At 33.4% G+C, this 27,381-nt stretch overlaps 2 protein-coding genes across 4 annotated transcripts in view; both read left to right on the top strand.

Moving 5' to 3' along the window:
- Window positions 1-16,315, top strand: part of G2E3 (G2/M-phase specific E3 ubiquitin protein ligase) — a 50,714-nt gene extending 34,399 nt beyond the window's left edge. For all 3 annotated transcript variants that reach the window (XM_057722269.1, XM_057722268.1, XM_057722271.1), the window contains 5 exons: window positions 686-993; window positions 2,839-3,020; window positions 6,245-6,417; window positions 14,973-15,163; window positions 16,045-16,315. In XM_057722269.1, coding sequence (XP_057578252.1) covers window positions 686-993; window positions 2,839-3,020; window positions 6,245-6,417; window positions 14,973-15,163; window positions 16,045-16,301 — 1,111 coding nt within the window. In that variant the 3' untranslated portion in view covers window positions 16,302-16,315. The remainder of the gene's footprint in view (window positions 1-685; window positions 994-2,838; window positions 3,021-6,244; window positions 6,418-14,972; window positions 15,164-16,044) is intronic.
- A 5,372-nt stretch (window positions 16,316-21,687) lies between these two features.
- The window catches only part of SCFD1 (sec1 family domain containing 1), a 99,868-nt gene continuing 94,174 nt past the window's right edge, over window positions 21,688-27,381 (top strand). The window contains exons 1-2 of the mRNA XM_057721226.1: window positions 21,688-21,785; window positions 26,189-26,259. Coding sequence (XP_057577209.1) covers window positions 21,728-21,785; window positions 26,189-26,259 — 129 coding nt within the window. The 5' untranslated portion in view covers window positions 21,688-21,727. The remainder of the gene's footprint in view (window positions 21,786-26,188; window positions 26,260-27,381) is intronic.

Raw genomic sequence — 27,381 nt, 5'->3', positions numbered from 1 at the left:
ATTTTGAGTACGTTTATTCCAATTACAGATGGAGAAACTGAGGCAGGGAACAATTGAGTTAATCCATATAATTGTCTGGAGGTCTTGTTAAGACATCAATTGCTCAGCCTCATACTCAGAGGTTCTGATTCTGTTTATCTGCTGTGGGGCTCAAGAATTTGCATTTCTAACAAGTTTCCAGATACAGCTGCTACTGCTGCTGGTCTGGGACCATACTTTGAAAATTAATAGTATAGATTAAAAAGTACCATTTAAGGGTTGTAAATTCTGTTTAAAATATGTAATTGCTTAAAACTATAATTCTCTCATATAGTAAGCAGAGATTACATTTGCTCTATATTTTTAAAGGATCTAGTAAACATGAAATAAGATGCAGTTAAGCAAGTATGGCCAGGGAGGTAAGAGTTTGAGCTTTTGACTCTTATACCTGAATCCACCGAATTGTATAACATTAGGTGATTTTAATTTGGTAGAAGATTGGGTAGAGGGAATTAAGAATTTAGAACTAAGGTTATCAAGTAACTTTTTGGTTCCAGTGGCAGCCATTGTTTGCTTTTGGGTGGGAGTTGGGAAGAACTTCCTTCTAATTGTTTTTTCTGTTCTTTTTTTTATTGGCTGTATAACTGCTGTGTCATGTAAAGTACTTTAGAGTACTTACCTCTATGTTTAAATTCATGTTTTATAGGCAAGGCAGCAAATTTAGAAGAGATATTCCTACTCTAATAATAGAGTTAGGATTCCAAATTAAAAAAAAAACTAAAAGATTATTTATCAACAAAGCCAATATCTGGAATAGTGCCTTAGATGGATTCAAAAATCAAAACTTTAATCCTTCATATACAATTGAAATAGTATATATTAATGAAAATGATCGTTTTGGAAGAGAGCAGCCTGGATCAAAGCAAGAATTCCTAAGTCTCTTAATGCAGCAACTTGAGAACTCACCATTATTTGAAGGGTCCCTGTCAAAGAACTTGTCTCTAAATTCTCAAGGTAATTATTTTCTTTCTTTATTATTGTACATACTGAATATGGCATGTGTTAAGAAAGAGCAGGTTAGAATTGATATTCAGTACTTGTGGTCAAAATGTATAATCACTTTGTTAATAAAATAGTGATAGAATCACAGAAAAGGGGGGAAGTGATATTTTTTAAAATAAATTTTGTAGTGAAACATTTTTTATTTAAGAATATCCTCAATTTTTGCAGAGCAATATTCTCCTTAAAGTAATTCCGTAACTGAGTGTAACTTCTTTAAAATGTACTTTATATTTTAATTCATTTGAATAGAGTGGCCAAATGGGATGAATGATTTTTTGAGCTCTTCTTGTTCATATATTTGAAGTTTGCAGTTGGCATGTTTCGTCACAACCTAGGATTTTTATAACATTTTTTTGGCCCACATATAACAGATCCTTAACATACTTTTGCTTTCAAGATTTTTTTTTTTACAGAATTATGTATATGATACTGTTCTGTCTTTACTTCTGGTGTGAAATAATGTGATTAAAACAGGCATCTTAAAACACAGGTTAATTCTAGCATTCTTTTTTTAGGAGCTTTTATAACCACTTCTGCAGTAATAGGAATTTGATAGTGAGAAGACATTTCATTCCATTTAACTTCCTTCTATATTTTCTTTAGAACTTCCTGGCCATTGCCTGAAGTATCATTGAAATAATTGAGAAACTACCAAGGAACATTAGTACTATGTATAGTACACACAGTTTAATTCTACACTCCCTTAAAAAAAAAACAAAAACAAGAAGACACTCCAAGTAATCAGTATGTTAACTCAAGGCAGTTTTGTACAGTGGAGCGAGTACATGGAATTTAAGTCACAAAATCTGAGTTCAGTTTGTGCACATCTACTTCAGTAGCTTTATATATATATTTATAGGTTAATTGCATAGCCTCTCTGGATCTCAGTTTCTTCATCTGTAAGATGTGACTACTAATATGTAGTATATAAGGTTATTCTTGAGGAGATATTATTTCAGGTATTATTAATGTTACTTATTAATAAATTACTTTGAACAATTTTTAGAAAAAATAAAGGAAAATTTACATGGTATCTTTTTGACTTATCAGAGTAGCTAAAACATTTTAAATGACTCATTAAAAAATATTGAAAGCTGTGATGACGTGGTAAGATAGCATATACTGTTGAGTTAATTTGTACCATTTTTGTATATCAACAACCTTAAAATTGTTCATATCCTTTGAACCACTAATACAGTATGTAGGAATCTATGCTAGTAATCAAAGATACGTAAACAAGAATGTATAAATAGATATTGACTGTAACATGTGTCTCATGTAGTTGAAAATGTCATCAACTGGGGTAGCCAATAATAAGGGGATGGTTTACATTGCAGCACATTTATAAGTTAGTTTTAATGCATTCATTAGCTGTAGATTTGAATATTTTCAAATAATATTTTGAAAATTTACAATACAGTAAGTGGAAAAAAAACAGAAGTCAAACTTTTTATGTATATATTTATATGCACATGAGACATAAATAGACCAAAGTGTGTACACTGATTATTATGGTGGTAGGATTATAGGTAATTTTATAAAAAGATGTTTTTGTATTTACATCTTTTTCTACAAGAGGTTGTTACTTTGAATTCAGGAAAAAAAATTGTAAAAATGCATATTTTACTTGAAATTTATATTTTATACAGTATTATAGCTTTTATGAATTAGGTTATTTTACATTTGTCTAATGCTTGGATTTTTTAATTTTTAATTTATTACATATGTATTAATTGCATACGATGGTTATATAATAATAAAAGAAGTGTATTTGATATATTTTATCTGTATTTACAGCTCTGAAAGACAATCTTTACTTTGAAGCTGGCAAAATGCTTGCCATTTCTTTGGTTCATGGTGGTCCTTCACCTGGTTTCTTTTCAAAAACCTTATTTGACTGCCTTGTTTATGGACCAGAAAATACCCAACCAGTTTTAGATGATGTCTCAGACTTTGATGTGACACAGATTATAATCAGGGTAAGAAATGTACCTGTTTGTTCAGATGTACACTATGTTCTAGGTGTATTTGAATGTAAATGATGGATCTGCAATAGAATAATACTTTTTGTGGAGTAGTTAAGGGGTGTCAATATTTTTGTTTACCAGCAAAGTTAACAACTCCTTAAGATATAGATGTAAAGAGCAGACAGCTACAGATCACAGTGCCGTGTTTAATGTTGATAAAACCATTTGGATGATGTGACTTAGATCTGTGGTCAGAATGGTTTGCTAACACACCTCAGAACTAGATGGGTGTATCTGCCCTGCTAGAGATGACATAAGGCAGATTCCTTGTTGCATGTGAAAGAGCACTTTCCTGTTGGCAGGTGGAGCTGAAGAGAGGATGGTTACCAGCAGAAAATTTATCCTTCCTCCTACAAGGAGATATGAGTGATAAGTGGAGAGAAAGACCAGGTTGAATTTCCTCTCTGTGGAAACAACTGGGGAGATTCAGTGTCCCTCCCTAAAAATAGTTAACCATTTATTAAGCCCTGTACTATACATGTTATCTGTACAAACTCAGTTTACTTATCATAATACCCAATGAGATAAGTATCATTGCCCATGTGTTATTGATTTAGAAACTGAGACAATGAAATCCATTCAACTCCTCTTCCCTTAACCTGTCCCCTACTTAAGCTTACTCTTTCCATTGTCTCAGTTAATAGACAGTAAGTTTAATGTTTAAAAACAAATGCTCAGAAGTCAGATTTTAGTTTGAAATAACTGATATAAGCTATGTGACCTTGGGCATATTGGTTAGTCTTGTTAAGCCTCAGTTTTTAAACCACAGAGTAAGAAACATGGAAACGTGTTATTTTCACAGTTCTATTTATTTTGCCCAAGGTTCCTCATTCTAAAATGCTATTTTAAACTGACCTTTTAACCCTTCAATTTATTTTTTCTTTTCTCCTCTCTACCAAAAAATGTACTTTAACTTCATTGTCTCCACTTCCTCTTTCCTACTCATTTCTTAACTTATAGTTAGATTTCTGTTCCCACCACCAGTCTTCTGAGTTAGCTAGTTCATGCCTGATATGCAGGGATCTAAATCTCCACAGCAAAGGCCTTTCTTTCCTAATTCCTCATTTCCTCTGACTTCTGCAGTCACCACTGTGTTTGAATTCCTCTCTAGTGTTTTAATATTCTACTGCTTCCTACTTTTGACTACTACTGTCTTTTTTAATGCTTCTTCTTCCTACCCCTAAAACTTAGGTAATTTTCAGTCTCGTCTTAACAGTCCTTCTTCTATACTATTTGGAAAGCATCTTCTCATCCATAACCTTTTTGATGATTTTCCAGACCTGTATTTTTGAGCTCCTAGACTTTCATATCCAGATAAGATCTGGGTCTTCCTACCAAATTGAGCCCAACACATTTAAGAAAGAACTAATTTTTTTCCCCAGAATTTGGTTTTTTGCCTGATTTTCCTTTTCAAGAGACTTCTTATTTGTAAGTTATTCTGGAGACAGGGTTGTTTTCATTCTTTTATACTCCATTTATTAGTTTGTGTCGTCATCTGTCTCTAAGAGTGGCCTTTCCTTCTTATTTCTAGTATGCTTACTATACCAAACCCAGGTTATATCTAGATTTAAACAGTTAAGATATCATTCTAATCTTCTTATTCAAGATGATTGTTTCACAAGTGCAGGTTTGACCACATTGCTTTTTTCCTCAGGAGTCCTAATGGATTCTCATTGCCTGTCGAATGGAGTTCGAGCTCTTCATTAGGACCCTTCCCCTCTCCTCATGGCTTTATTTACTCCATTGTTTATACTCCTAGCCAGTGTTTCTTCATTGATTTAGTCAACAAATATATCTGCAAGGTGCTATGTACCGTGTACTATTTTATCACTGAAGATAAAGTATTGAACCAAACAAAGACCCTGCCTCCTTGGAATTTATATATTAGAAGAAAGACAAGATAAATATATAATATACTGTCACATAGTAAAATGTATTATAAAAATAGAACAGAATAAGGGGAAGGATGTCTCTTCTAAGATCATGCATGGGGTGTAATAATTTAAAGCATAGGCTAAGCTTCTGTAACACAGAGACCCAAAGACAATGGCTCAAAAAAGGCAGATGTTTATTTTTTTTCTAAAATCTAGATTTTAGAGTAGGGGCTGGCAAATTATAGCCATAGGCCAAGTCTTGCCTGCTGCCTTTTTAAAGTTTTATTGAAACACAGTCACACCCATTTGTTGTGTGTCTATGACTGCTTTTACGCTACAGTGGTGGAGTTTAGTAGTTGTGGCCCACAAAGCGTAAAATGCTATCTAACCTTTACAGAAATGGCTTCTGTTTTAGAGGTATAATTGTGATATACCAAAACACCCAGAGAAATGAATTCCTTCCTTGTTGTGTAATCACTTAGGGTATTGTCTTCATAGCTGCAGCTTGCTCTTAAGGAATAAAACAGAAGTAGAGTGCAGGGAAATTTAACACATTTTCACTCATGTCCCATTGGACGTTCTTAATCACATAAGGCCACTAGTTGTAAGGAAAGTTTGGCCATGTTGCCCAGCTAAAACTTAGGGTGGTGGGTTTGGGAGGATGAGACAACATATACCCAACTCTCAGAGTGTGAAGATAGTTTGAACAGGGTAGTCAGGAAAAATTTATGAGATCACAGTAGAGATCTGAAATACGTGAAGGAATCATGTAAATGTGTGGGAGAAGAGTTTTTTTGGAAAAAAGAAATACCAAGGAATTTTTTTCATTCAAATGGATTTTGACTGCTTCCTATTTTTAACTTTCTCCCTCTGTAACTTTGTTCAAGAGCTAACCTGTATGAAAGTATCTGGCATATAAATGGTTAAGGACTCAAATAGTCTTGTCTGTCCATTTTTTTTTTAAGTCTCAGCTATTCTTTCTCTTTGATGAAATCTCTACAGCTCATCTTTCTTGCCTCTCTAGTGCTATGTAACTATTCTATGTCAATTACTGCCTTTTATGTAAATAATTTCCTATATTAAAGTGGCATAGTCTAGGTTTCTTGAAGTCAGAATTATACAGTATTTATACAGTATTTATTAAACTGGATTATCAGATTTATTCTAGGAAAATACTTGGTATACTTCCACTTCACCCAGGTGTACTCAAGAATTGAGTATAAAGTAGTAAGTGTCATTTGAAATGTAAATATCTTTCACAAGTAAATGAGTAAACTGGGTGTATTTTCTTCTTCATTATAGATAAATACTGCAGTAACTGTGGCTGACTTAAACTCTTTAGTAAATGAATATTTTAACTACCTAGAGCTTATTGGATGTCTAAGACTTATAACATCATTAAGTGATAAATATATGTTGGCAAAAGACATACTTGCTTATCATGTAATTAAGAGAGTCCAAGTACCGTTTGAAAGGTAAGTTGTTCAAATTTGAAGAATTCTCTCAAATTACATGTTTAAAGTGGTTAATTGTATTACAGTGTGAGATATATCTGATAAAATTTAAATGCTATTTTAAAAAAATGCTTTAAAATTAACCTATTAAGGATGAATACTGTTCTCACCATTCTATACAGATTGCTTAAATGTATGCCGTTTAGGTAGAAAAAGTAATTGCTTTTATGTCCTCACATGCTGCTGTTTTTTTAATAGTGGGAAATCTAAAATATATATGAAAGTAGGCAGAATGGTACACCATGTAATCACCACTCAGATGTAATAGTTATCAACTAATCTGTGGCCAGACTCGTTTATCTAGCCTTCCCTTGTTATTGACTCCGGTTTTATTTTCAAGCAGATTTTAAAATTTCAGTATCATTAATCTATATATTTCATGTATTCAAACCATTATAGTTGCTATCCTTACTGAAGTTCAGATTGTCTCATCTTTAAGCAGTATAAACCTCTGTGTTTTGTTTCTTTTGAGTATTTTTGATGTTGACCCTTAATGGGCTTTGATAGCCTTCTTGCTATACGGTATGACAAGGTGTTTCAGGTCCTGTTGTACATTCTGGCCTAAGGAGCTTTATTTCTTTGACTGGGAAGTGGTATTTCAAGTCCACAATCTGGATGCTAGGGATGCTCATTTTTGCCAGGTTGGTCATAGTTTCTAGGCCTTTTCAGTGGACTAAAAGAAGAAATATAGGAGTTTTTTTTGTTTTTGTTTATTTTGGTTTTTTAAAATAAAATACATCATGAGTTTATACTGATACTTCAAATTCACTACTACAAGTTTTTTAACTTTTTCTTTATCCCATGTTCATGATCCCAGTTCTCAAAGACACTGGTGAATTAGAGTATGAAATAATTCCTCGATTTATTCTACATTTCATAAATAATAGTCACAGAATAATAATACCAACATTATCATCAGTAACAAAACATTATTGAAAAACAGTTTAAAGTTGTTTTTCTATTTCTTTTTGTTCTAGGGCTCTGCAGTCAGATTACTGTGTTGAATTGTCGTTAGTTTGATTAATATGTGTCTTGGTGTATTTCTCCTTGGGTTTATTCTGTATGGGACTCTCTGTGCTTCTTGGACTTGGTTCATTATTTCCTTTCCCATGTTGGGGAAGTTTTCCACTAGAACCTCTTCAAATATTTTCACAGACCCTTTCTTGTTTTCTTCTTCTTCTGGGATGCCTATAATTCGAATGTTGGTACGTTTAAGGTTATCACTGAGGTCTCTGAGGCTGTCTTCTAGTCTTTTTATTTTTTTATCTTTTTCCTGCTCTGTGGCGTTTATTTCTTCCATTCTATCTTCCAACTCACTTATTCGTTCTTCTGCCTCCGTCATTCTGCTGGTTAGAGCATCTAGAGTATTTTTAATTTCAGTTATTTTGTTATCCATTGCTGTTTGTTTTTCTGAGTTCTTATGAACTGTTTCTTGTACTTTCTCTAATTTGTTATCGAGATTTTGTATCATTTTTACTATCATTACTCTAAATTCTTTTTCAGGCATTTTTCCTATTTCCTCCTCATTTATTTGGTCTTGTGGGTTTTTTTCCTGCTCCTTTGCCTGCATGGTGTTTCTTTGTTTCCTCATGGTTGTCCAAGCTTTTGGGGTTGCTTGTCCTGGTGATAGAGGTGTTTATGGAAGACTGTCCAAGCCTCAGACTAATGTCCAAGTATTGGATTAGACGAATATTCAGTCGGCTATGTCAGGTTCTCCGCAGCCCTTTCCGGTGTCCGAGGCCGTCTGCTGGTGTTCAGCTGGTTCTCTGTGGGAATGACTGTGTCCTTCCGTGCATTCCCAATGCATCTGTGGAGAGGGATGCACTCCACGTCTCTCTACTTCGCCTCCATCTTTTCCTCCGCAGATTACTGTTTTAAAGTAATTTGGCATAGTTATTCTCTTTGCTGTTATACCACTAACTGGATGTGTTTTATTTTCATTTTTTATCTTATTTTTTATTTTTACTGAATTTTATTAAAATTTGATTTTATTTTAAAATTGTGTAAAATGTTTGCATGAGTCCAAAGTCAAATCAATAATGAACGTACATTGAAAGAACTCAGTGCTGTCATACAAATTACATTTAGATAAGCATAGCTTTCATCCTTATCACATCTACCTTCCATCCCCTTATGAAGTAATCATTTTAGTGGCTTTTATTGTTTATCCTTCCTTTTTTTTTTTAATGATAGCAGATAAATATATGGGTATGTGTGTGTATACTGATTTCTTTTATTAAATAAATAGTAACATACTATCAACCCTTTTTCCTATTCATTTTTTACTTGACAGTATATAGTCTTCATTCTTTTTTTAGAGCTCTATAGAACTTCACCACTGTTCCAAATTAAAATATGATATCATAAGCTTAAACAATTGTAAAAGATATAACTTCCAATATATTTTTAATACTGTAATTTAAAATAACAGTTACATAACTGTTTAAAATATATCCAAATGTCTTCTGAATGTAAGACTCTTACATAGCAAAATTTTCTTAGTTAGAATTACCATTCATAATTATGATTAATACACAAAATAATCCAAGTATACTATAAATTTTGGTAGTTATTTTAAAACTTATTTGAAATGTATCTTAATGACATAGATGTACAAAATATTTTGTTCACAAGTAGTTCATATATCTATAGATGGATTTTTTTTCTCATTGCTAAGTCAGAGAATTCATTGCTGTTTGTTGTTTATTTTGTTTTCCTGTGTTTATAGGTATGTGTAGTCTAGATGTCAGGAAATGCTTCACTATCAATATAAGTGGTGCTTAAATTAAAGCCTGATTTATAAATAGGAGTTAGGCAGATTAAAATGAAGAGGGCAAGAGAAAAGAAGCTGAAGACTGGTCCCTCCTTTTATGTGAAAAATAAATCATATAGCAAAAAACAATATTTTAAATATACCTGAGCTCATATGAGTCCTGTAGATGCCAGAAATAACAAGGAAATCAAAAACCATAGTACCCTAGATGTTATATGAAATCAGAACCCTCAGTTTGCCCCAAATTTAGGTTTGGCATCCTGAATGGACCCCAGTCTGAAGAAAAGACATTTAAAAAGTAATTGGTCTTAGGATTCATAGTACTTACAGAGTGCCAGGCAAAAGCAAATACGTAACAGTGTTTAGGGGAATTTCTACAGCCTAAGCCTAAGGGAAATGCTAAAGTTACATTGGTAAAGAAGAGGCATTTCCAGTAAAAGACAAAATAACAGCCCCCCAAAACAGCAACTGTTGGGAGTAGCACATCAAGGATTTAAATAACAGGACAAACTGAGACATAAAAAGTGCTATTACAGTGATTTAAAAGAAAGGAGGAAAGAAAAGAAAAAAACAAAACAAAAGTAAAATGTTAAATGAAATCAAATAGTGCTTCTAAGTTGAAAAATGATCATAGACTTCCAGTTCCAGATAACGTGGAATAGACACTCTTCTTTCAATTCTTCCTGATAAGTACAGATAAAAACCCTAAACAACTTTTTATCAAACAAACTTAAAAAGACTTTTGAAAGGTAGATGAAAGCAGACCAGCAGAGGATCTTAGCAAGGACATAGCAGAGAAAAGAAGTCTAGTCATTCTTATTTGAAGGAAAACTAAAAGTATTTGTCACCGGCAGATCTAATCTAAAAGAATGGCTATGGGAATTTTTTTGAAACAGAAAGAAAATTATTAAAGATGGAATCTTGGAACATCAGGAAGGAAGGAAGAATAATGAAAAGAGTAAAAGCATGTTCCCTTCTCCTTTTATGTTTGCTAAACTATGTTTAATGGTTGAGGCAAAAATTCTAACAATCTCTAATGTGATTCAAAACATATACAGAAGAAATACTTAGGAAATTATAAACAGCAAAAGGCAAAGGGACATAAAGGGAAGTAATGTTTCTATACTTGAACTGATAAAATGTTGGCACCAGTAAATTTTATATATTTTTTAAAAATGTGTACAAAGAGACACTCAAAACATTATAGATAAAAATGGATTCCAAAAAAATATTCAAGTAACCCACAGGAGAACAAGGAAAAGGAAACAAACAAAAATGATCATGGAAATGAAAACTTGGTTGTTGTTAAATGCTAGGCTGTTGAAGAGAAAACTAGTGATCTGGAAGAAAAATATAAGGCTTTTCTCATAAAAGAGAGGAGAGGATTGAAACAAGAAATATCATGAAAATTAGAATAAGAGCACCCACACATATATTTGACTAAAAAAGATGGAGGTAGGGCAATATTATAGAAAATGTTGCTCAAAAATCTCCTCAGATTCACAGGACTTACAGGCTGAAGTGTAGTATACTTTGTTATGAAACTACATTCTGAACAAAAAGACATTATTGTAAAAATGAGTTCAGTTATACTGGATGCCTTTTTTTCAGTGACATCAGTGTTGAAAACAGCCAAGATAATAACTTCACAGAGCTAATTATCATTCAAGAGAGAGGAGGAAAGAAAGACATTTTGAGACAGGTTTACTTCTTTCCTAAAGAGATTAATAAAATACATACTTAAGGTAGAAAGAAATTGAACGCAGAAGGAAAAAGTAAGATATAAGCAGCAGCAGTAAGCAAAGAAATGAAAAAACCTGAATAAATAAAAACAAGCATTGGCCATTAAAAAAACAACTAAATTTTGGTAAGAAATGGTTAAAATAATTAAAATACTAGCAAAAGGTTAATCTGTAAGAAGAGAAAGGACATTGTATTTATTGTTTTAAGGAACTTGTATTGTTGAGGTAGTTAGTGGGGAAGCATTGATTATCTTTAGACTGTTAAACCAAGTATATATATTTTAAGGGAAAATTCTAAAATAACAGGAACAGAGTGTGTAACTTCCAAACCAGTTTGATGGGGGTGGGGGTAGAAATAAAGAAAACATGTTTAATCATATAGTGAACAGAAATAGAGGGATTAAAAACAAGCAAGGAAAACACATGTTCAAAGAAAGCAAAAGATAGAAAAAAATCTAAATATTATAGGTAATTATAACACACGTAAGTAGCTTAGACTCTTGTATTAAAAGACAGAGGATCTTAAATTGCATTGTAAGTAGATGACTTTAAAGCAAAAAAATAAGAAATTCTGATAATCTTTTAAAAAAAGTCTTGTCCTTAAATGACCCTAATATTGTTAAAAAGAACAGATTCTTTAGGATTCAACAGTCTTGAATCTATTTGTACTGAGCAACGTGGCCTCAGCACTTACTGACGATTCTGAGGAGGGTTTATACAAGGAAGCAAGGCAGGTAGAACATTAAAAAAAAAAAAATCTTGCTTTAGTGCACTCCATTAATAGATTAAGGGAGTAAAATCAAACAATCATCATACAGTTATAGATGCAGAAAAAGCAATTGATACATTTAAACATTTATACATAATTTTAAACTAACAATTTGAAATATCCTTATAGAGATTATCTAGTAAACAGTCATCAAACATTATCTTTAATAGTGAAGTATGATAGGCATTCCTCTTAAGGCCATGACAAGCCTGGGATACATATAATTACCTCATTCATTTCTACACTATGCTGGAGGTCCTAGAAGAGCAACAAGACTAAATGACTAAGTGAATGCTATTAAGGATTGGAAAAATTAAAATTATCATTGGTAGTCTATATGATTGTCCAACTAAAATAATCTTAGAACTTCTATAAAGGTGTAGCAAGTCTACAAGATGTAAAGGATTCTAACAGTGAGGTGTGCAAGTGAGAAGGAATGGTAAAGAAAGAAATTGGTTAATATTAGAGTAGCTAAACCCTGATTGTACAAAGTAAATGTTTAATCTGGGGATTTATGATACAAGGTGGAACAAAATGTTTAAGTAGCATAGGAAGAGAGAGCTACTGGAGTTTGAAGTGTTCTAAGGTCTTTCTGTTCTTCAGGAAGAGGGTAAATACCTGATTAACTTTAGATTTCAAATATACCGATTAAAATTTTGAGGCAACCATTTAAAAAAACCAAACTAGTATAACTTCTTAAGTTATACTTAAAAGGTAAATTGGAATTTTTAAAAAATAAATACAAAAATTGTTAGGAAGGAATAAAAAATTTTTTTGTAATTCAGTACAGTTGCCCAAAATAAAGTGATAGAACTCGTTTCCTAATGTAGTAATAACTATTACTATATAACAATTACAAAAACTTACTCTCAAAAAAGCAAATTGCAGAAAAATAAGTATACAGTATGGTGCCGTTATTGGAAAGTTTCAAAACAAAGCAAAGCAATACTAGTTATTTTTCAGGGATACATATATAGTGAAACTAAAATAAAATGCATGCTATAGTAAAAATTTCAGAATAGTTAAATAACAGCTTCAAATATTTTTTTTTTTTAGAAGGAGAAAAGGGAAAGTGATGAATGTGCAGATTTAGTTGGGTGAATAGAATACTTTTCTTAAAAATCTGAACAACATAAAATGTTAATATCTTTTAAAATCAAGTGGCAGTTTGTGGTTTTCTCTTATTTCCTGGATTTTTATATAAACTTGAAATATTTTAATTAAAAGTAAAATTTTAAAGGTGTACTGAAGTTTGCTTCGAAGGTAAACGTAAAGTGAAAGGTAAAAGCAAGAAAAAAGGCAAGGATTGTATTCTGGAGGACCTTAAAAGCCATGTTAAGTAGTTTGAACTTTATTTCATGGACTGAGTGTGTATTATTAGTTTACTGTGGCAGTTGTAAAAAATTATTAAAAATTGAGTGGCTTAAAACAACAGAAATTTATTCTCCCATAGAGAATGGAGGCCAGAAGTCCAAAGTCCTGGTGTTGGCAGGGCTTCATCTTCCTGGGAAATTAGGAAAAGAACCCATTCTTTGCTTCTTTTAGCTTCTGGTGCCTTGTGGTTGCATAACTCCAATCTATGAATCTGTATCACTTGGCCTTTTCCTCCCTGTGTATCTTTTATAAAGACAGCTGTCATTGGACTTAGGGTGAGCCCAGATAATCTAGGTAGGATGATGTCAAGATCCTTAATTACATCTGCCTGGACTCTTTTTTCCTAATAAGATCACATCCACAGGTTCCAGGGAATAGGATGTGGACATTCCTTTTTGGGGCCTCCATCCAGCATGCTTAAGGATGAATAACAGCATTGAGCTTTACGTGGAAAATCAATTTGGAGGCTTACATATCTGGTACAACAGTTCTACAGGTGGTTTATAATAAGGTGGTAACTGGGCTATGGAGAAATGAGCAGATAGAAGTGATTTCAAAAAAGGACATTCATCAAGGCTTGGTAATTAGGAGTGGAAGAGGGAGGAGTTAAGAATGACTTTCAGATTTAGCTACACTAATAGAATGAATAATGAAGGCATTTGTTGTCACTTATGGTTCTAATTTTGGTACTAAGGTAATTAGCTTTCTTTTGGACTTAATAAGTTTGGGTGCTTGGAATATATGGTACACAGCAGTCTGTTGGGTATATATTCTGGGCTGGAAGTAATAGATTTTATAGTAGTGAACATAAACCTGCTTAAATAAAAGCCATGGGATATGGTAAGAGAAAAGAGAAATTTGCCTTGTCGCAGATCCATGAGGGACAAATGGTAACATTTAAGGCAAAGCAAAGAAAGAAGTTTTGCAAGAGACTCAGAAGGTCTGGCCAGAGAAATAAGGAAGAAACCAGAAGACTTGTCCCATACATCATTCATGTACTTAGGGCAGTTATTCCTGAGATGTAGAAAAGAGTGGAGGGGAAGTGAATAGGAAATTAAGAAAAGGTGACAGTAAATGTAGATAAGTCTTTCACATAGATTGTCTCAAACAGATGAGATTGAGTGAATTTCTTTTCCTTATTCAAAAATGGGAAAGATAAGCACATTTTTATGTTCTTGAGGAAGAGCTAAAAAATAGAAGGGAAGATGAGTCATTGTAGTAGGGTACCTTAGGAAAAGGATAAGGAATCCAGAGCCACAGTTAGGGGTTAGTCAGTGTGGTAGGCAAAAATGGTATCTCCATTCTGTGCTTATTAGTGAGAATGTGCATTTTGAAAATTTGCTTTGTTACTTGTATTTTCTTAATAATGCATTCATATTTTGTGTATTTCCCATTGGGTTCTTTTAGAAAAATAATTTGCATTTTTGTTAAAGAAATTAGTGATCTATCATATGTTAATATTTTCCCACTTTGTTTTGTTTTCATTAATTTCTTTTTACCAATACGTAAGTTTTAAATTTTTGTGGCTAAAATTTATGATTCTTTTTCTTTGCAATCTTTGATTTTAAACTAACTAGCTTTGAAACGTAACATTTTAGATATCTTTTTTCCTCTTAATAAAGAATTGTTAGCTTAATTTTAAAACTATTATATAAAGCCAAACAATGTAGGCATGTAAAATGTTCATTTTATTGCATATATTAATACATTTGCTTGTTATTGATTTGAAAATATCATATCGCATATAGTATATGCATTTTTTTTGTCTTTTTCCTCACATCTAATTATAAATTGGCTAGAAATGTTCATCCCAAACACATGTGTATGAATGTTGGCTCATTATTTTTCTTCTCTTAAGTTTTAAACAGGGTCTGAAAACTCTTGGTGTTTTGGAGAAAATTCAGACTTATCCAGAAGCATTTCGTAACATCTTCTGTCATAAACCTGAGAATCTTTCTGCAGAAATTCTTAGTGATCTTTTTACAGTACACACATTATCTGACGTACAGGCTTTGGGGTTTTGGAACAGTTACTTACAGGCTGTTGAGGGTATGTAGATGTTTTAATTTATTTAACTGTTAGAAATTTTGTTTTGGTATATTTATTTCTTTGAGTTTTGCTTTTTATAGTAAGATCTTCATCTGCTAACTACTTACTTATTTACAAAACTTGTTTCAAAACAAGTTTTTATGACTGAGTTGAAAGTGATGGGAAAGGTTACAGAGTAAAGTTATATTTTTCAGTTGTTTTCCTCTAGATGATTTAAGGTGAAAGGCATTCTTCTTAGAAAACTTTAAATATATTGGTGATTGCCACAGCATAGGATATTCTCAAAGCTATTCATTTACTTCATCTTTTTAAATTTTAAGTTAAATTGAATTATTCCTCATCCATTGGTCAGAGCTTGGTAATGATATTTGTCATCAAGGCTTAGCAATGTAAATTCATTCTGTTTAATATGATGTAAAAAAATTTAACTTTTAGTTAAAATTTTTTTAGCTAGGTTGTTTGGATGTTTGAAAAACAGTCTAGTTTTTCTTTTGTTGAAATAGTTTATCAAATAGCAATAATCTAGAAGTGGTTTTAAATTGTGTGTATTATCATATCCTCAAAAGATGGCATTTTAAAACCTACTGAACCTCTTAGACTATATGATAATTTTATATTAAGGAAGGCATTCAAATATACGATGAGTAGGTCAACCAAATGATTTTATTAGTCTTACTTTGAAATTCAAATAAACATGTATTCAGTATACCAATTTCCTGTTACTGCACTTAGTGATTTAGTTTGCCTCTTATACATCTGCTGTTAATGTGGGAGTTTCTGCCCTTCAACATATCTAGTCTAGTTGGGGAAGAGTGTATGATGGTAGCAATATATAACATGGATTTTCCTTTTTCTCTTTTTTTTTTTGGTATTCTTTTCAGATGGTAAATCTGCAGTAACAATGGAAGACATTCTTAGTTTTGCTACTGGTTGCAATTCCATTCCACCTGCGGGATTTAAACCCACTCCATCAATTGAGTGCCTTCATATGGATTTTCCTGTTGGAAACAAGTGTAATAATTGCTTAGCTCTGCCTATCACCAGTACATATAAAGATTTTCAAGAAAATATGGACTTTGCCATAAAAAATACTCTAAGATTAGAAAAGGAAGAAAATTCTCACTTCATTGGACATTAACTGTTTTGAACAAAGAGATGCTTCTTTAAAAGCTGCTACTGATATTTTTTATTTCAGAAATCTGTCCATCATCACTTTTGAGCAAACTTGGCCCAATAAAATTTATGATATGAACATAAAGGAATGTTTTGGCCACTTAAACTATACAAAGTTTTTTTGTTAAGGTATACCAGTCAAAGTTGTTATTTTTCTATTTTCTTAATATACATGCTTCATAAACTTCAATATACTTTTAGAATGGTTTTACAGACTTTCTTCAAGTATAATAGCATGCTATACATAAGAAAAAAACTTGTACTCACTTTTTGTAAATTAGGATTAGCTATAGGATGTCACAATGATTTTTCTAGTTTTATGCAATTTTCAAATTATTTTATTTTAAAGCATTAAATATGAAAGCTAAATGATAAATCTTGTTATATAAATGAAAGGCATATATTTTGGGGTATGTGTTATATATATCCTTTTCTAGGATGGCACTAAATTAGTTGTTAAAAATGTTTTTAGATTATTGAGTGATATTAAAATAGATCCACACTGCAATTAGATTATGCCTAATGGGAAGTATTATATAAAAAGCAGAATTGCACAAATATTCTAGAATCTATGGACATTCCATAGTCTTAAAACACTTCTGAGATGGATTAAAATACAGTTTAAAATCCCTAAGTGTCTTCTTTACAGCCTTGGCTTTAATCATAGGATTTTTTTTTTCCTGTATCCCCTGTGTGATCTTAAACCACATTATGTCTGATCCACATTTTAGGTTATGTGTGAATAGAATGATCTCTGTGGATTGCCATTTGCTAGATTTGGCTATTTGACAGTTATTTATTATCAAGATAGTTGTAAATTATGTAAGCTGACACCATTGCATTATACAGTTATCTTTGCTTTTGAAAGATACCTGTTATATGAACAGTGTAGAAATATGTGAGAAAGAATTACAAATAGAATGAAAAATCCACTCTAATCTCGACATGCAGAATTAACTGTCCCTGTTTATCCTTCTATAAACTCTTATGTTTCCTTTCTTTTTTAACTTTATTAATGCTACTAAATGTCAAAGGATACAAGTAACAAGAGATTATGTAATAATTTGAAGATACATAATCCCATAGTTGCATAACCATATTTCTATTCTTGCAAAAGAAGTTGGAAAAGTCTAATGTCCCTAATATGTTATCAAGTATAAATGGGTTTTTCACCAAAATAAATTGTATGAGAGGTAAATTGCTTGCTTTTAAGCACATTTTTCTTGCTAGACAAAGCAGGTATCAGCCATCATATTCTCATCCTCTCCAAGAAGCATCCTTAAATTACTGATATTTTTAAAGACAAATGACAGGATTGGTTTGATACTGGTAATAAATCTCTTATTAATACCAAAGGAAAACTAAAACATAATCCTAGTATAATTTTCTTTGTTACATTTTCTAACAGACCCAGCAAATTAGTTTCACTTTAACTTGAAGGTTTTAAAACATTAAACAAGGCATTTCTTTGTCTTGTGTTGACTTCTGTTAAATTATCAAAATTAAAGGATCAATTATGAAAAAAAGGTTTAACCTCACAATACAGCTTTTATTCCAAATGTGTTGATATACTGGATATTTTTATTTCTTACCTAGTTTTTATAAAATTTTAAAAGCCATTAAACCAATACAAATCAAGAAACCGAATTAAAGCTATTTTCTGCTTATTTATAGTTTGATTTCATTTAATTACAGTGGTGATTAAAGCTGTTAAAGCTCACATGCTTTTTGGGTAGGGAGGATTGGTGGGAAAGCAGTGTTCTTGGGTTGGCTACAATTAAAAACAGTATTTCAGTTCCTCTTTTATGTGTAGACAGGGCCTTAGGGATAAGGTGGTGTAAATTATAATTTAGGATATTCACATTTTAAAGTGAAAAATATTCATATTGTAAAATATTTTCTGGTTTTAAGGATGTTCCATCAGTATGATTTTAGATTAATCTTTATAGTCAAGATATGTCAGAGAAACCTGTAGGTTATTTATTTTTTGCAGTGTTACTATGTCAAATGGTATTATGTTTGTTCTTTTTCCATTCATTGTTATAGCCAATGCACAGTTCTTACTGACATTGATTTAAAAAAGGAATTATGCTATTAACCTTTATAAATATGTATATGTATTTCTTAAATATTTCAATTGTCTAAATGCCATATATTTCAGGCTTGTTTTCTGTTATTCTCAATATCAAGAAGCATAAATTCACCTCATACATCTTACTGTTAATGGTCTTAGTTTTTTATATTCATTGTTTTTAAACAGTTTTCAATATTTTGGTGTGGGAACTTTATCTGAAGGCATTATATACAATCCCTACTATTCTTGTACTTAGTTGTTTTACTATTTTAGTATTGAAGGTTAAGAGTCTTTAAAATATCTCATCAGAAACTAGCTCATGACTTGATACTTTGTAATATTTAGTCTTCATATTATAAATTAGCCATTATTTGTTTGGGTGAAGTAAAAAGCTTTCATTTGATTACTAACCTGAGAATTCACTTTGGCTTCTGCTATATTCCAAATTTCTTATAATTTTTTCCCCTAATTATATGGAAGCTATTGGAACTTTTGTGCTCAAAGCTAAATGCGCAGTAGAGTGTAATAGGTAAGTTTTATCAGTGACTTTGCCTTTTACATTCAGTCATTATAAGAAAATGATTAGAACAAGATTCTGTGTATACATATGTACTTATATATAGTGATTACCACATTTTGTTAATTTTACAATAAGCTATTAAACTAGGTTTTATGCTCTAAGTGATACCGTGTAAAGCATCAAAACACATTGATGGATTACTTGAATGTGTATCACCTATAGTTCAGGAAAATTTGGGTTGTTTTGAAGAGACCCCATTTTCAAGTTCTCATTTTGACTGTTATCTTTTCAAATTGCCAAACATATTCCAATGTCTGCTGTATGCCAAGTATTATGTTAGGTGATAGTTTGTCAGCCTAGTTTCCCTTTTTTTTTTTTAAAAAGACTTCAGATACAACCAAAAAACATGACACTTATAATGAAGTTTTCTAAATAAATATGTTTCTACTACTAAATGTGAAGTGCTTATATAAACTAAATTAAGTAACTTCTTAGGATTTAACAAGGTTAAGATTCTGACAATACTGGGTAGATACAAGATCCTTTCCTCTCCACATTTGAGAGAACCTGCAAGCAGTTGGCTGACAACTAGGAACCTCTCTTGAATGGCTGTTTTGAGGTAGTCTGTGTTAAAACTATCTATCCCCTAATGTAAAATAATAGTTTGCCAGAATAAATATATTACTTAAGCCAAAAACCTGGATAGGTAGAGTCAGTTAAATGAATATAAAATTAGGTTCACTAACACTCTAACAGCCATAGTTTAATTCTTTTCTTATTCTAGTAACACGTTACTAATGCCTTATTCAGTCTTAGCCTTACAGGGACTATTTGTTTGCTGCCACTGTGGGACATACTCTTCTATAAATTTGTTTGCCCACACTATGTGCACTCCTTGGTCAGGACAGTTTTTATCATTCAAATGTATATACTGTACATAAATGTTAAACATGTCGGTGTTTTATATCATATGACATATTTTGGGAGGTCTGTGCTGGAACTCTGAAATGGTTAGATGATAAATTTGCATTTAAAAGTAGAAGTTCCCAAATGAACAAGATTGGGCTCTCAGAGGTCAATAGTGGGAAAGCCTGTTTATTTTATATTCCATGAATACAAAAAATTAAGTAGAACTTTCCCATAGGGCAGGAACTGCCATTTGTTTAATTACAATACACCTAGTTCATTAGTGATTCCTTCAAAATATTAGTGATAGCACTGAATAACAGTAAATATTCCAGTTAATTTCTTAGTGAATATGCCAATTAGCTATAAAAGTCATAATGCAATTCTAATGTTTTACCAATCTTTTAGCAACCTGGTAACCACTTTTCTGCTCTATTACCAGGAGTTTGACTTTTTTTTAATTTCACATATAGGAAGCAGTAAAAAAAACTTTCAGCTATGAGATGAATATGGTCTGAGGATCTAAGATATAACATGGTGACTAGCTGATAACTATTGTATAACTGAAATATGCTGAGAGTAGAACTCAAAAGTTTTCACACAAAAATATGTGTGTGTGTGTGTGAGGTGATAGATGTGGTAATTGACTAGATGGAGTTCTTTCACAGTGTACACATATGTATCGAATCATCACAATGTACATTTCAAATATCTTGCCAACTTTGTCAATTATACCCTCAAATAAAGCTGAAAAAAATTTACACAAGGAAAAAAAAAGGATGTAGGTTTAGTTCTAGGGTATTCCCTGATGGCATTAAGAATGAGATCACCTGTTTTAAGTTTCATAAAAATAACTTTTATTTGTGAAATAGTGTTTTGTTAAAAAAAAATTTGCTCTATGTAATTGTTGGGGTAACAATTTCTCATAAATTCGAAAGGTTTAAGTTTTCAAACCAGTTTTTGAGGCACAGGGTCTATAATTTCATTTCAGAATTTGGTGAAGCTTCAGAATGAACATGTTCAATAACTAATGCAATATCCTAAGTGAACTCTGTTGACCATATAGGAAATGAGTTGTCATGTCCATTTTTGACATCCAATAAAAAAAATCTATAGATTAAATTAGAAATCATTAATATTGGGTACATTTTGTCATCACATGGCTTTAAATGTACATTAAAGACATCGGCATTATCCACTTAACACCACCCCTCCCCCCAAGGTAATGTTTTGTGATTTGCAGTTACTAAAAGGGGGAAAATACCAATTGCCATTTTCCACCTTCCTGGCTCCTGTGTCCATGTAGGCAGAACAACGCTTTGTAGCTAGACCATTTTGCCTAACAGATGAGATCAAGAAATCTGCCTGATTAGAGCAAAACTGCCTGCTTTCCAAAAAAAGGGAACAAACGGGAAACCTCTCCTGCTGCACTGGGGAAACAGAAAAGGGCAGTCAGCATTTAAGTGCCAGTTTTGTTCCATGAGCTCCTTTTAGTTAAGCTCTGTGATATTTAAGCTCCTAGATAATTATCGCCACTTAATCTGTAGACGACCGAGCTAACAGTTCAGTATTTAATTAGGTTCTTAGCACTACAACACGCTCCTGCCCTAAGACCTCACTTTAAAGCAGCTACCCTTTGAGAAGCTGTGGCTTGATTATACAGGATAAAAATTCCTACTATTCTGCGGCTAGAAAGTAAACACTACCAGGTGTTCCGGCATTATTCCCTCACAGGGTCTCCAAGTTTTGCGCAGAGCTGAGAGCACGCGGGGGGTCACCCTGGAGGGGGCGGGGTCCGGCCTCCTGTGGTCCCGCCCCTCTGGAGCTTTGCTTCCGGGGCGGTCGGGGTGGCCACGTCATCCTCGGGCTCTGCTCGCCAGCCGGGCAGTGGATGGTGGGAGCTAAGATGGCGGCGGCCGCAGCAGCTAGTATTCGAGAGAGACAGACAGGTACCGACTTACTTATTCCCTTCTCTTCCCTGCGGTTTTGTGCTTGCTGTGAGGACATCTTCCTCTGCTTGTCGCCCTCACTCGGTCTTGGTGCGTGCAGACCTTCGGAGACGGACCTTCAAGAGTTTACTCCAGTTCTCAGAGCATCGAGAGCCCCTCCCCTTTTGAGTTTTTAGGGAAGATATGCCATTAGCTTGAGAACTCGGCCCTCAGAGGTGGTGCGGGAGAAGGGCCTTCAGGGGTGAGCGGGTTGCTCTTGTCTCTTTCCTACTGGGCCTCAAAAGGCCATGGCGACCAGTTCTGGCGCTTGGCATTTCCCGCCCTGTGTTGCCACTTATGAGGTCTCCGGGTTTGTTTCTGTGCGTGGTTCAGTTCTCTTCCATTTTAACGTAGAGAGTTTCATCTTCCTTCGCTTCCACCACAGTTGCAAATTTAGATGCTCTTTTCAGAGCAGATTACATTCTGCCATTTCTCTCCTGTGGACCAGTCTTTGGGGGCACCTGAAGAGAAACGCCTGGTAATAAAGATTTGCGTCTTCATCATGCTGGAATGGGTAATAAGAATGGCAAAACGAATGAATTAATACCTTTCCCATTTTAATTATTTGGCAAATTAGTGTTTTTAAACTACGCATTATTAGTTTCATGTTTAATAGAGCATGGTTATATAGCTTCCATTTATACAGTGAAGTATGGTTTTAAAAAAAATATTTTCCTTTCCTTGAGCTTTGACATTAGATCATTTTAGTTTTGCCCTTTTTTTTTTGGAAACCTCTGATGACAGCTTGGTTTATACCTGTTAGCTACAGACTAATGGCTTATACCTCTTAGCTAATTGTCTTGAAAGTTGGCAAACTGTTAATTCTGAGGAGCTAATAGAAATAAACCATTAAACATTTGCATATTTGGAAGTTCTGTCTCTTGTAATTGTTCTTTTGCGTGTAAATCAGAATAGGAACATAACTGGTACAATTAACATGACCTGCAGAAAGGATTTTCGCTTTACTTGATTCCTTCATTTGGAATTCAAAGAAAAAATTAATGATAGCCTTCAAACTACTAATGACACAGTGCATAATGAGTTGTGTTCTGCTTTTCCCCAATAGATAATGTAGTGTAAACTATCAGATGAAGTCAGGTGTAACAAATATATGAAAGTCCAAATAAAATTTGGGAAATACCTGCCATCCATTTTATCTGTGTAAGCAAGTAGAAGTCCCACTTAAAATAACGTGTTAAGAAAGTGTACAGTACAAAGGAGCTTTTTGAAAAATGAAATCTGCGTGGTAGTAATTTTTATATGAAGAGACTTTGCAGAGTATTAAAATCTAGTAGTATAGTTTGTATTTCTGCAGAAATAAACTTCGTTGTAGCAAGATTTCACATCATTACTACATAGGTTATGCCAGATTTATCAAATTAGTATGCCGGTTGAATGCTGTCCTACTTTGGGAGAAAGGTAAACTATGTGCTATAGTAGCAGAAGTGAACGTTTCCCTGATGCCTATTGAGAATGTTTTGGGAAACAAATCACAGTTGAGTCTTGATTCTAGATACAAGACACTGTGATACAGAGGGCTTTGCAGTCTATTTGGGTAGATAGTAGCTGATATTTATTGAGCTTTTAGTATTGTCAGACACTGTTTTCGGTGATTTTTGTATGTATTATCTCCATTTTGCAGATGAGGTGACTAGGGTGTAGAGAGGTTAACTAGCATTAAAAAAAAAAAAAAAAGCCTGTTTTTTTTGCTTTGCCTGCCTGAGGAATCTTTACTCATCTTTTAAAAGTCGCCTCAAAAGTCATCTCCTTTGTGACAATTTCCTGAATCACTCTCTCTAGTCTTACCTTTTAGTTCAACAGGCAGAATCCTGTGTTACGATTGTCCTTCATTCATGCCTTTCCGTTGCAGGTTCTTGCCCAACTCCTCCACTTCCCAACATTGGAGAGCCCCAATCAACTGCTTTCTCTCTTGCAGTGATCTCATGTAGCCTCTTAACTTTAGGTACTTTCTATATGCTGATGATCCCCATGTTTATATCTTTAGCCTGGACCTCTCCTCAACTTAGTCTACCGCATATCAAAATTAATGACAGCTCCATACTTGTAGCTGCTCAGGTCAAAAACCTGAAAATTTTTTTCACTTCTGTCTTTTATAACCCACATCAGATCTGTCAGTAAATCTTGCCAGCTTTACTCTGAAAATACACCCAGGATCTGACCATTATCATTGCCGTTGCCCAGGTGCAAGCCACCATGAGTTTCTGCAGTAACCTTCTATTGGGTCTCCTTGCTCTTACATCCCTATTCCCCTTCATTTTTCTTCACAGAGTACCCAGAGTGATCATGTCATATATTTACTCAAAACCCTCTAGCAGCTTCCTATTTCAATCATGGTAAAAGCCAAGGTGATTTCACAGTGGTCTACAAGGCCCTATGTGATCTGCTCCCCACTTAACTTTCTGACTCACTCCCTATTACTCTCTCCTTTCCTTGAACACACCAGAATGCTCCCACTTCAGAGCCTTTTTGTTTCCTGTTTCTGAAATATTCTTTTAGAGATAGCTGCATGGCTCACTTCCGCACCTCCTTTAGGTTTTTTCTCGGATGTTACCTTCTCAGCAGGCCTTTCCTGACTAGTCTGTTTAAAACTACACTACAACTCCCTCTTCCCCCTGTTTTCCTTGTTTTTCTCTATAGCACTTATCATGATCTCACATATCATATGTTTTACTTATTTTATTGTCTTTCTTCCCCAACAAGAATGAAAGCTGCTTGAGGATAAGTAATTTTTATTCCATCTGTTTTGTGTAGTGCCAACAGCTAGAGCAGTGTCTGGCAGGTGGTAAACACTCACTGAACATTTGTTGAGTGAATAGTAAATATAGTTGAATATATAATAAATGAAGAAAACATTCCAGGTAAGGGTGAAACTACATTAGCCAAATCTAGGACTGTGGATAGTATGTTTAGTCATTTCAGTTAAAAGCAATGATTTAAGCCTCTAGGGAGTTACTCTAATGTAAGTAAAATTATGTTCTTATGTATTCTTGAACATAGGCCATGTACTTTATTAACAAATCCATGGTGTCAGAATCCCCATTAACGAGTTAGCCAAGGCTCAGAATTGAGGAAATTCTCCAGGATGGAGCTGAGAAGGCAGATGTGGAAATATCTGCTGATACGGGCTTCTTTCAGTTAGAGAAGCTCTGGAGAACACCATGCACCTGGAACTCATATGCACCACAGCCTGTGGTTCTTCCTAGTGGTCCTCTGTCAGGAGGATAAACTGTTATAACACCTGTGAGCTTCCGAAGTAGGTCTAAATTATTGGCAATGTGTGTTATTGGCTGGACATTAGGTACTAACATTTTACCAAAAAATCATCTCTGTATCTCTATACATATAAATATATCACTGATGTGCAATCTCTTATTATTTTAACCTGCCTCAAGAAATAAGCATTTAACAGAAGTTTTTCTAGTGAGTGAATATGCTATAAATTGACACCCAGATGATTTGAATAGTATAAACTTCTCTGGTAGGTGTTTAGCTTGTAGATTATTCTGTTTTACTTAATAAAACCTAATCCAAATGCTTTCTAAAAATCAAGTAGATTTTAGGACTACCAATCTTTGAAAAATTTAATCAGCTAACTAATACCCTCCCTTGAATATTTGGCCATCTCAACTTCACATAGAAGTATATTAAGATTTTTATTTTCCTTCGAAAATATTTCTGAGTCTGCTGTAACACATGAAACATGAGCAGTAAAAAGCATAAAACACTGTAACACATAGAGCATAACTGCTGTGATTATAGAATTCTATATTTTTAAGCAGGTGTTATCAGTTACCTACCACATCTATAGGAAAGTCTCACTGGTGAATCTGACAGGGTAAATTGGCCATAGAATGCACTCCAGGATAACTAAAAAATAGATCCACTGTATGAAGATTTTGAACCAATTAAATATATCATAGATGATTTTTGTTTTTAGAAAAACTGATCTTAATCTTTACTTTCATCCACACAGTAAATAGACAGTATAGCACCAGTTATCTATTGAGGCCACTGCAAGTTCATTATCGACAGTTTCTTTTTGCATCTGTATAAAATGTAGTGTGGAATCATCCGGAGACATGGAAAAGGCTTCTTGAACATTTTTCACATTTTCATCTAGAAACAGATGTTTATTGTACGTTAGAAAATCTCCCAGACACATGCCTTTTAGCTGTTGATGAAACCGTCTTACAAAGTCTGATCCTATTTCTACATATCCAGTCATTTGATTAATCAGTTTTATTAGAGTGATTTGTGGATTTTGTTTTGCGGTAATAAGTGTGGGGGGAAAGTGAAATCCTAAAACCATTAGTAATATTTAATAAGACTATTTTCATTTCCAGTGGCTTTGAAGCGTATGTTGAATTTTAATGTGCCTCATGTTAAAAACAGCACTGGAGAACCAGTATGGAAGGTAAGAGACTTCGTGTTAATGGGGATTATTTTCTTTCTCTCAGCCCTTATTGGTGGTGATTGGAGGGACCTCTTTGTTAATACTGAACAGTAGCACATTTTAGTTGTAATGCATGAATATTTTATGTAGCCTGGCTTCTTAATGTGAATCTTGTTTTTTTTACTGAAGTATGGTTGACTTACAATATTGTATTTTTGTACAGCAAAGTGATTCAGTTACATATATAGATTTGTTTAAGATTATTTTCCGTTAGAGATTATTACAAGATATTGAATGTATTTCCCTGTGTTATACAGTAAATGCTTGTTGTGTATCTATTTTACATATAATAGTTTGTATCTGTTAATTCCATACTGCTAATTTTTCCCTCCCCATTTTCCTTTCCCATTTGGTAACCAAAGTTTGTTTTCTGTGTCTGTAAGTCTCTTTCAGTTTTTTATATAGATTCATTTGTATTATTTTTTATATTCCACATATGTGATATCATATAATATTTGTTTTTCTGTGTCTGACTTACTTCACTCAATATGACAATCTCTGGGTCCATCCATGTTGCTGCAAATAGCAATATTTCATTCTTTTTTATGACTAATATTCCATTGTGTGTATATATGCCACATCCTCTTAAACCAACCATCTGTTATTGGGCACTTGGGTTGTTTCCACATCTTGGCTATTGTAAATAATGCTTTTATGAACGTGTTTGAAACTCTTTCCAAGTTAGAGTTTTCGTCTTTTCCAGATATGTACCCAGGAGTTGGATTCCTGGATCATATGGTAGCTCTATTTTTAGTTTCTTAAGGAACTTCCATACTGTTTTCCATAGTGGCTGTACCAATTTACATTACCACCAACAGTGTACAAGGGTTCCCTTTTTTCCACATTCTCTCCAACATATATTTGTAGATTTTTTGATGATAGCCATTGTGACCAATGTGAGGTGATACCTCATTGTGTGGTTTTGATTTGCATTTCTCTAACAATTAGCATTGGTGAGCATCTTTTCATGTATGTCTTCTGTGTGTCTTCTTTGGAGAAGTGTCAGTTTAGGTCTTCTGTCCATTTTTTGAGTTGTTGGGTTTTTTTAATATTGAATTGTATGAGCTGTTTGTATATTTTGGA

The sequence above is a fragment of the Hippopotamus amphibius genome, chromosome 2 (genome assembly GCF_030028045.1).
Source record: "Hippopotamus amphibius kiboko isolate mHipAmp2 chromosome 2, mHipAmp2.hap2, whole genome shotgun sequence".
NCBI classification, from domain to species: domain Eukaryota; kingdom Metazoa; phylum Chordata; class Mammalia; order Artiodactyla; family Hippopotamidae; genus Hippopotamus; species Hippopotamus amphibius.
This window is presented reverse-complemented; position numbering and strand designations above follow the sequence as displayed.